This window comes from Amphimedon queenslandica, unplaced genomic scaffold (assembly GCF_000090795.2).
Source record: "Amphimedon queenslandica unplaced genomic scaffold, v1.1 AMPQUscaffold_13520, whole genome shotgun sequence".
Classification (NCBI taxonomy): domain Eukaryota; kingdom Metazoa; phylum Porifera; class Demospongiae; order Haplosclerida; family Niphatidae; genus Amphimedon; species Amphimedon queenslandica.
In genome coordinates this window covers 716,840-727,038 of record NW_003546244.1, presented here as the reverse complement: position 1 = coordinate 727,038, position 10,199 = coordinate 716,840, and the positions used below count along the sequence as shown (strand labels likewise).

At 41.1% G+C, this 10,199-nt stretch overlaps 2 protein-coding genes across 2 annotated transcripts in view; one reads left to right on the top strand and one right to left on the bottom strand.

Annotated features, from left to right (window-relative positions):
• Nucleotides 1-1,388: 1,388 nt before the first annotated feature.
• LOC100639806 (protein phosphatase 1H-like) lies at nucleotides 1,389-3,031 on the bottom strand. Its single transcript, XM_019995745.1, has one exon. The coding sequence runs from the start codon at nucleotides 3,004-3,006 to the stop codon at nucleotides 1,561-1,563; it is 1,446 nt and encodes a 481-aa protein (XP_019851304.1). The 5' UTR covers nucleotides 3,007-3,031; the 3' UTR covers nucleotides 1,389-1,560.
• Nucleotides 3,032-3,129: 98 nt separating this feature from the next.
• Nucleotides 3,130-10,199, top strand: part of LOC105312552 (putative leucine-rich repeat-containing protein DDB_G0290503) — an 8,798-nt gene continuing 1,728 nt past the window's right edge. Inside the window, exons 1-16 of the mRNA XM_019994673.1 lie at nucleotides 3,130-3,286; nucleotides 3,362-3,469; nucleotides 3,519-6,107; nucleotides 6,276-6,784; nucleotides 6,860-6,936; nucleotides 7,065-7,522; nucleotides 7,576-7,704; nucleotides 7,750-7,797; nucleotides 7,877-7,986; nucleotides 8,146-8,528; nucleotides 8,588-8,655; nucleotides 8,735-8,839; nucleotides 9,100-9,192; nucleotides 9,280-9,381; nucleotides 9,459-9,575; nucleotides 9,627-10,196. Of these exons, the coding sequence (XP_019850232.1) occupies nucleotides 3,239-3,286; nucleotides 3,362-3,469; nucleotides 3,519-6,107; nucleotides 6,276-6,784; nucleotides 6,860-6,936; nucleotides 7,065-7,522; nucleotides 7,576-7,704; nucleotides 7,750-7,797; nucleotides 7,877-7,986; nucleotides 8,146-8,528; nucleotides 8,588-8,655; nucleotides 8,735-8,839; nucleotides 9,100-9,192; nucleotides 9,280-9,381; nucleotides 9,459-9,575; nucleotides 9,627-10,196 (5,514 nt within the window). The 5' untranslated portion in view covers nucleotides 3,130-3,238. The remainder of the gene's footprint in view (nucleotides 3,287-3,361; nucleotides 3,470-3,518; nucleotides 6,108-6,275; nucleotides 6,785-6,859; nucleotides 6,937-7,064; nucleotides 7,523-7,575; nucleotides 7,705-7,749; nucleotides 7,798-7,876; nucleotides 7,987-8,145; nucleotides 8,529-8,587; nucleotides 8,656-8,734; nucleotides 8,840-9,099; nucleotides 9,193-9,279; nucleotides 9,382-9,458; nucleotides 9,576-9,626; nucleotides 10,197-10,199) is intronic.

Genomic DNA, 10,199 nt, shown 5'->3' with positions numbered 1-10,199 from the left:
TAGAGTTTTCTAATATACGACTGATCTTAGTGGCAGCCTCCCCTTCAAATCTACTGTAGGGCTTCCTTATTTGGAGTACGATCCTCCGAGGAGTTTTTTCCGTGTATGGTACCGGGTCGTCTGTTAAGGAACAAGCCCTGAGGACTCTCTTACGGAACTGTCGGTATCTTGCTCCAGGAAGATCCCGGGAATTACAGCTATAGCATTTCTTTCTGAGTTTGACGATGGCGTCAGCCATCTTGCATCTAAAGGCCGTTGTCCCAAAGGCCCAGGGAGTGGTTACGATTCTTTCAAAACAAAGTGTTCCGACATTTTCGGCTGCTAACTCACTTAAACCATACACATTAGTCTCTGGAAATAGATCATGCTCAAACTCGGGAAATAAAAAGTTTCCTCTAGTCTCGGGTATCCTTAAAATAAGAGAAGGGGGTCTGTTTGAAGGACTGTCGTTGAGTATCCCATTATAGAGACTGAACCAGGACAGGAATTTGAAATAAATATGAACATCGAATCCGACGAAAAGGAATGTGGTACCGTTGATCCATCCCTGGCACTCAGACTGGGAGTGAGAGAGGACAGATGTCTTTGCCAACCTCTTCAAATAATCTCCTCCAAACATGTGCTTGTCTAACAATTTAAAGTCGTACTTGGGACAAGGGATGGAGTCCTCGTTGTCCTGTACGAGCCACATCGTGTTGGAATTCTCTACAGAGTCACGCTTGGTCTTCATGACTTTATAAAACTCAGGGATGTTTATGGCAACTCTTTTAGTCGTGCAGGATCCCATCTTGTCATCAAGCGTCGTCCCGGAACACTGGATCCTATCATTGTCGCTGCATACACTGAAATGTACCGGGAACTTGTTAGAGAGGAACTGATCGCAAAATTCACCTTCAGGCCAGCTGTTGACTGGATTCACTTCAGATTGTGAGAAATTCTGTAGACCTTTTAGATATATGCTGGAGGGAGGAAGGGAAGAAGAGAGAGAGGAAGCAAAAAGAGAGGAGACTACTGTAGTCAGAGATGGAGAGGAAGGAGTAGAAGGAGCAGTCGTCTCGTTGAAGGTGAGAGCTTTAACGAGAGGGGAGGAAGAAGAGAGTGAGCCAGAGGGGGAGGATAAGGATAAGGGTAGCTCCTGTCTGACTCTCTTCCAGGTGTTGTCATCTGAGGGTGTAGAAGAAACATGAAACACAAAAACGCCAAAGGAGATGACAATAAAGACAGAAAAGCAGGCGAGATAGAGAATCAGGCGAGCAACTCCAGAGAGACGGAATGGTAGCAAGCGCATAGCTACCACCACCATACGAATGGATGGGTGTGGCTGGTACGAATAAAAAGAAGGTGCGGCCATAACAATGGTGCGGCTTCATGAATAATTTAAATAAAACTACTTAAACATCAAGAATCATCATTGTAAAACGATTGTAATTAAAAGAGTATCCTTTAAAATCACGCCTTATATTAAAAATTATAAAACACATAAGAGATAATATACACACGTACGTACACACTCACTCAGTATTGAAGCAGTGTCAGTTATTATTAATAATACTATAACTATTATTGTACACTGTGGATATCGTTGGAATCTGCACCAGACCCATATCTTACAGGATCAATGGAGTCGCCTCCCATCATGTCCTCTTCACCAAGACAACCAGGACTAGGCGAAGTGGCATAAGTATGGAGAGGGACAACAAAGCAGGAAATGTCATCGCAGCTAGCGCTCTGTTCTTTAGCTGTCCTCCAACCTTTCTTGCCAAACTGGCCCCTAGCAGCAAGGACCAGCTCCCTAGCTATCGTGGTATAATACTTGTCATCACGAGGAGTCACTTCTGCTAGTTCCTTCACTATCTCCAGTGCTTCTTCGTTGGTGAGTCTCTCCCAAAGTCCGTCAGATGCTACTATTAGTATATCATCATACTGATGCTCATAGCTGTTAAGATCCCAAACTCTTACTTCAGGGACTGGCGTTAGTAAAGGTTTTATGAATTGGCCGCCAGGTGCTTCAAGATCGTGATCACCAAATCCTCTAGTGGTACCAATAGTGGCCATTAGTCTTGCTCTCTTCCCGTGGCCAATAATCATAGGTACTTGATTCACATCTTCTTCGTTAACAGTGCGATAGGCCCAGCCAGTCATTTGTCTGTCGCGATACAGAACCCTCTGTCCAATATCCTTCTTCCTAAGCCTCCTTTGGTACTCTAGCCGTCCAAAGTATCTGCCTAAAAGCTGAGGCTGAAGGTAGGCTAGCTTCTGAAGTCGTTGTCTGTCGGTCTCAGGTGTGAAATCAGTGGATAGAGGATGTATCCTAGAGCAATGATCCAACAGGAGGATGGCCCTACAGTCCCCTGCATTGGCTATGTACAGTTTATTCTGTAGGAATAAGGACACTATGGCTGTGCATCCTCCTTTTATAAGGTACGTGTTCCTCTCTGCTCTTATTTGCTCGTCCATAACTACAAAAGCTTCCTCTAATGCACCAATTACTAGTAATTCCTTTGGGATCGGCTCCGTGATACAGCCTAGACCTGGGTCGTCTTCGGCTATCACTTCAGCCGAGTCCTGCACAAGGAAGTGCTTGATCCCATTCAGTTTCTCTTTCATGTGTTTGTGCAGATTGTGCGTTGCCATGGTAGCCGCCCCCGTACCAGCGTGACCATCGAAAATCCCAAACATGACGTATGGTAGCGTTATGGACGTGTCCTTCTCAGAATCATGAAGACAGAGAGCAGAGACATGGACCGAGGCCTGGTCCTCATTGACGTAAATGCTCTTCCCAGAATTGATGGCCTCAGCATAGCCAGCCTGCCAAGGCATCTTGGAATAATTTGATGGAGTTAGGACTAATCTCTGCCCGTGGTCTTTGGATGTGTCAAATTGCTCCTTCGTCAGTTCCAGAAAGAAAGGACGGGAGAACTCGTACTTGAGTGGCAGGGCGCCTCCCGTCTTTGCTCTCTCTGTTATGTGGGGAATCGACTCAACTCCTTCAGTGAATCCAGCCATTTTGATAGTAAATCACGTGATTGTGATGGGTGTGGTTTATAAATAAAAACACGCCTACTTTTCTGCGTGGGCGTACAAAATGTACTGCGCATGCGTGATAAAAATTCCGTATACTTTAATGAATCGGATTTCCGTATACTTTTATAAACTCCACCCTTTCCACACCTACCATACAATTATGAGGCTTTGTGTTTGCAAATAAGTGGTAAAAAGCCTCTCTTGGATTATTAAAATGGAGGAAGAAGAAAGGAAGAGCAAAGTACAAGCTGGAAAAGATGCTGTAAGTGCTTTTGTTTGTTTTTGTTGCTATTATTATTATTTATGTATTATATATTTTATTTGTTTGTTTATACAGTTGCTTGCTTTTCAAAAAAAGAAGAAGAGTAAAAAGAAAGTAAATAAGTCGAATACCACCACTGGGGATGAGCAGTCTGTACTAATGGACACACTGGATGTCGACTATGTGAGTTTAATTAAAACCACACCCACTCTTTATTATTAATTTTTTCCAGGATACGTCTCAGTCTGCCCTCATGGAGTCCACTGATTCTCCTCACAATCATGTCAATAACACTGCCGCCAGTACTATCCAGTCGTTGAATCACATCTCGAACCACACGTCTATTGATCAGCTATTAGCCGAGAAGGAGTCGCTGGAGAAGGAGCTTGAGAGATGTAGAGCAGAGAAAGATGGAGCTCAAATGTCTCTCAATCATTTTAAGACCCAGCTAGCGTCTCTTCAGAAAACCCTTCTCTCGTCTCAGGAGTCTTTGGCAGCTAAGGAGAAGGAGGCTAGTGACATGCAGAGGCAGTTTCAGTCGGAAATGGCGTCGGCTCTTGAAGCCAAAGAGAAGGAGCACAACGAGTTGATGGAGAAAGAAAGAGAGAATCATTTGCAGCATGTTAATCGACTTTCAGAGCAGTTCTTAGACCAACAGGAGCAACGGCAACTAGACGAAGGAGAACTTGAGGCAACACGCATCAAACAACTGAAGACAACACTCGAAGAAATGCATGAGAAGGAAAAAGAGAACATGTTGTTATCAGCTCAGAAAGAGAAAGAGATGCTGAGAGAAGAGTTTGAGAGAGAGAAGGCACAGCTTGAAGCTAGCTTTGCCGAAACGACAGAGAAAAACAGGAAGCAGTTGGAGGCAGTCGCTAACGAACAAATAAAACAATACCACAATCAATATGTAGCAGCTCATTCTAATCTAAGCAAAGAGAAAGAAGAAATTGAAAAGAAGCTGAAAGAATCACTGAAAGAGTCCATGGAGCTGAGAGGCACCGTGTCTGCCCTAGAGAGGGAGAGAAATGATTCGCTTGATCTTGAGAAAATGCTGCATAATTGGAAAGAGAAAGCCTCCGGGCTGGAGTCAAGGCTTCAGCAAGAAACTGTCGATCATACGGAAATGCTACTAGCCAAAGATGACACCATTAAACAACTAGAGAAGGAAATCGAAAGAGAAGCCTCCTCTCATAGCGAAGACATCAAGAGACTGGAAAGAGAGAAAGAAGAGCTGAGGGAGAGATTAGAAGAATCAGTATCTCAGCTAGAAACAAGACTGAGGGAAAGAGAGAAGTCGTTTCAAGAAGAAAAGGAAATAATGACCGCTAGACATGATGAAATTGTCAAGCAGTTGGAGGAGGAGCACTCTACACAGATCAGTCAGTTAGAAGTAGAGAAATCGACTGAAGTCAGTCAACTCGAGGAAAGCATTTCTGAGACTGCCGACAAGTCTCAGGCGAGCCTGGACTTTGCCGTGAAACACATGAATGAGCTTCAGACTCAGTTAAACGCCTACCGTAATCAAGAGATGAGTTATAAGAGCCAACTGGAGAGGCTAGAACAAGAGAAAAATCAAGAGATGGAGAGACTGAGAGAAGAGCATGCGAGGATACTTGCTCAATTACAAGATGAAAGATCTCAGAGTGAAAACGAGAGAGATCTTAAGATTAATGATCTGACGTCATTGCTGGATCAACTACGCACTGAGAAAGGTGAATTGGAGGAGTCTTTGTTATCAATAAAAGCCAAGGCAGCCCAGGATGAAGCAGACCACACTGCTACTATTGCTAAACTTAGACAATCACATAACGAAGAGATTGCTGATGCTAAGAATACTCTGATTGCAAACCACGACGAAGAACTAGAGAGAGTAAGAAGGACTCTACAGATAGAGAAAGAGACCGAATTGGAGGAATTGAAAGAGAAGAACAAAAGGGACCTTGAAGCACTCAAGAGCAGTCTCTCTTCAACGAGCCAGGAAGAGCTGGCCACAACAAAGATGAAGGTAATGGAACTGGAGACGAAATGCCAGCAGTTAGAAAGAGAATATCAGGACAGCAGAGTCCTTCAAGAGAAGCTCCACAACACCGAGAAGGATTTGAAGTCGTCTCGTGTTTCGCTAAGCTTGCTCGAGAGCGAGTTAAGAGAAAAGGAAACAACACGGGAATCAGAAATCAATTCGTTAAAGGTGAACGCCGCTCAGCTTGAGGTAGAGATCAACGAACTGAAATCGACAAATGAGAAATTAAAGGAAAATTACGACGGCATCGTTCAAGAGAAAGAAGACGAGATTGCTACTCAGACGTGCCGAGTGAGCTCTCTACAGCTGAAACTCAATGAGCTGACCCAAGAGCTCGAAGGAGAGAGAAACGCCCATGCAAATAATGAATCCGACAAATTAGTGAAAGTACATGCCCAGTTAGCAGAGGCTAAGGAAAGGTGCGATTTGCTGAAAGAGGAGTGGTCAGCAGAAGAAGCAACGCTTCAGGCAAAGCTACAAGACAAGGAGAAAGCTCTGACAAACGAAAGGGAAACTTGGGAAGAGAAAGAGAAAGTGCACAAGAAGAAAGCAAACAAACTCAAGAAAGACCTGGAGACCAAGAGCAGTCAGCTACAAGAGATGGAGACACTCATTGAAGAATTGAAGACAAGCCTCACTGCAGCTAACAAGCAAATTGAATCCGCACAAGATAAGATACGAGAGCTAACAGCAGCTAATGGAGTACTGGATCAGACTAACAGTACTTTAGAGCTAAGGATAAGAGAGTACCAGGACCAGTTGGATAACCTTAGGACACAATTACAAGAGAAATTGGTGAGACTTGTACATGTACATGCACATGCATGTTAGTGGGAGCATTTCTATGTCTTTACATATGTACATGTACATCCTAAATGAATATGAAATTCAGAAACAGCAAAGCATAGATGTACATGTATATTAAATTGTAACGTTATAAGTTACATTCCATTGTTTTAATAGCCTCTTGTTGAAGATCAAAGTCTATTGATATCCGACCTACAAGAGAAGCTAAAGCTACGCGAAGAAGCAAATGCCGAAATAAAGAGAGAGTATCAAGAACGACTGAATGAGGCTGAAACAAAGCAGCTCTCACTCCAAAGGAAGATACAAGCAATGCAGAGGATTGAGAATAGATTAAACACACTCTCAAGCGAAAGAGGAGGGCTGGAGAAATCCTTGGCTAAATCAAGACAGTCCTTAATACAAAAGCTACGGGAGAAGGAAATAATAGAGAAAGACCTTACTTACCATAGAACGGAGCTTGAGAGACGTCTATTGGAGAAGCAGAGAGTGGAGGAGCTCCTTTACGAAAAGAATAAGTACGAGAAGGAGCTGTTGGAGCAGAGGGAACGACTGAGCTGTGATCTTGATAAAATAGAGAAGAAATTTAAGAGGAGAGAGGGAGCCATGTGTAGTTTTAATTCCGAAGAGCCAAACACTTCAACTGGTACTTATAACAGCGAGAACTAAGAAATCATGATCATTATTATTATTATTATTTGAATGCTTAGGAGACTGTTTTGTTTATTTTTTCCTTTTTAAAGCTATGGTGCAAAAATACTAGCAGCCTCAGGTGTAAAAAGTGCTTCTCAATTAGCACCTAGAATGAAATTAGACTGCAGTGAGCTCCACCCAATGGAATTTTTAGGATTACAAGAGTGTACTATATAGTATACGGTTGTACAATTAATAATTTTGCTTTGCCTGCATACTTTCCGTATACTACATTTTTAATTTTTTGTTTTTTAGACTCTAGAGACGAGGTGAGACATTTAAATCTTTTCAACCTGCTGCTGATTGTTGTTTCATTCTCTAGAGGAACCGCTACTGGTATGAACAGTGAGGAAAAGCGAAAAGATGGCGACGAGGACGTTGCCTTTGAAGTAGAAAGAAAATGGCGGGGAAAAGAAACCAATGGCGGACTCGAGGAAGCTCTGGAAAGCCAAGAAAGAGATATAGAAGAGCTTAAGAGAAGATTAATAGCTCAGAAACTCGTCCACACCGTTCAACTAAGAGCTATAGAAGAATTGAAAGAAGACCGTGCTTTGATGGAAGCCGTACAACCAGAAGATGACGAGGGTAACCTTTACGAGGAGTTGGTAGCTTTAAAGGATGCGTTTAAAGTCAATTATAATAAACTGCTCGAGATAGAAAAGGTTCAAGATGAACGTGAAGATGAGTATGACAAGTGTATTCATAGACTAAAGGCTAGTCTGTTGATATTCATCACTTGGGAAAATAAAGACTTTTAAATTTTTAGGTGGAGCTGGAAGAGAAGGAGGAGGAGCATGCAAAAGATAAACAACTGTTACTGGACGAATTAGAGGAATTTAAAGACAATATGGCCACACTGAGGAAAGAAAAGGAAGGCTTGGCCAGGAAAAGCAAGGTAGCGAATTAGTATCGTAATTTATATTTGATGTTGTTGTTACAGGAAGAGAGGGAAAGATTAAAGAAAGAATACCTAACTAATATACAGAAGGTACGTACATTTACATGTATACACATTCTCTTTCTAATGTCTCACTTTTTCTTCCTTCATTCTCTCTCTCTGTCTTTAGCTAAAAGATGAGATAAGGGAATCAAATTTAGCCTCTGAGCAGCGTCACATTGAAGACACCAACACATTACAAGCACTGCACACTCACTTGCATGATGTACAACAAGAAAGGTACAGCAATGCATATAGTGCAAGTGCATGTGCATATTGTACATGTTCCAACCAGTTTTTGGCTGATAGACCATTGTCTTTGCTTTTTTTTCAAACTAATATTTTACAGCAAAAAAATTAATAAAATAAAAATTATGATAATCATGATAATTTCCTTAGGGATAAGTTGCAAGGAGCTTTGCTAACATTGCATCAAACAGTTTCATCACTTCTTCCTCTAAATATTAATCATAGCACCTTGACCCCGCCCGCCACTGAATGGACATCACCTGCTCACTTGTCTGATGGCATGACCACACCTAACAACCACACCCACAAAACAATTACTGCCAGTACTGGAGACAGTGGTCTTGAAGATTCTCATCCAAAGAATGGCACTACTGCTACTGTCAAAGATGGAGTCATGCCTGTCAATTACGCCCACGCTAATAATGAAGATGATGATGATGATAATCTAACAATTTTATCTATTAACTCGAGTTCTGATGTACCCGCCATTTGGGATCTTGAAAGTGCCTCGCCTAACTTACACTCAATACAAGGTACATGTACATGTACATACTTAACATGTACATGTATGTTTTATCCATTATTTCTCTAGATATAATACCTCATTTGTATCAGTCTGTGTCTCATCTTGTTAATAGCTTCCTCTCATCATCAACACAGGTAACTTTAATGTGTATATTATTATTACTGTTGTTGTTGTTGTTGTTGTTGTTGTTGTTATTATTATTATTATTACTAGGCAATACAGTATCAAAATGAGTTGATGCAGGCACAAGAAGAGCTAAGTAAATCTGAAACTAATCTTAACGTTCAGTTAAATACAATCACAGAATTAGAAGAACAGGTATGAACATGTACATATACTTGCATGTGTATAGAGAATTCTCTCCATTTTTGACAAAATACCCAGTACAGCCGATTTCAAGCAACTTCAAAAATTTCTAAAAAAATTCAAATTAGATTGGAATTGGCTCAGAATTTATATGCAACATAAGAACACGTGCATTGATCAGTAAAAATTATAAAATAGAGAATTCTCTCCTAGCCATTTTTAATAAAATAGTTCTACTATAGCATGGATTTTTAAATGTATTATACATGTAGATAAGGAATTTAGAGGCTCAGCTGACTAGTAAAGTGATAACAGAAGAGGATTTGAAATCAGCTCAAGAGAAGATATCATCACTTATAAAAGAAGTAATTATTTATATTTTTATTAATAACAATAATAATATTGATAATTGTGTGCAACCGTGCATGTTAATTCTTTACATGTACATGTAGATTGAGCTAACACGCAAGCAGAATGAAGAGAATGCAAAGAAAGAAAAAGAAGAGGAAAAGGCTAGATTGATAGAGAAAGAGAGAAATACATTAAATAACCAGGTATTGAATAGTAGCTATTGATACTATATAATATTAACATTTTGTGTCCATGCATTTACGCATTTACACATTTACAGGTAAAACTGCTACAGAAAGAGTTACTCCTGTTACAAAAGGAGAGAGGGGCACAGAGAGATGTCATCAAATCGCTACAAGAAAAATTAGAATCGTTTGAAAGCAACTCCAGAAAAGAGGTAACCCGATAACTACTGGTCAATTAAGTGATGAATTATTCATGAGTATAGATTGAGAGACTGAGATCCTCAGAGGCTAAACTCACAAAAGAGTTGAGGGAGAGAGCCACTCGCATACATGAACTTGAGTGTCTACCAGAACAACTTGTATCCCAGCAGCAAAAGAATGAAGAGCTTCAAGAGACTAATGACCACCTAAATAAAGAATTAACTAAAGCACAGCACGCCATTGCTACAATGCAATCAGCCGAACACCTCCAGTCACAATTAGAAGCGAATCGTTTTCAACTTTTAAAAGAGAAGGAGAAATATGAGGAGCTGAAGAAGACTTGTGAGGAAAATGAAGCAGCACTGAGAGAAGTAACAGCGGAACTGGAAAGAGGCGAAGAGTCGAGAGAAAAGGCTAAAAAAGAGCTTTTGGAAGCGAACGCAGAATTAGAGGTAAAAGAAGAAGAACTGGAGAAGTTATTAGCCATTAGGAATGAAGCACAGGAGCAATGCGACCATTTGAATACCCAAATACAAACTCTCAACAGTCAAGTGGAGTCTCTCTCGGTTGGTCTCAAGTCCTCTAACGAACAGGTATCCAAACTGTGCCAGAATATGGAGGAGAAGGAGAGAGAG

Excerpts from the sequence above, each read along its gene's own strand:
- LOC100639806 (XM_019995745.1), bottom strand. The coding sequence starts at position 3,006 with ATGGCTGGATTCACTGAAGGAGTTGAGTCGATTCCCCACATAACAGAG.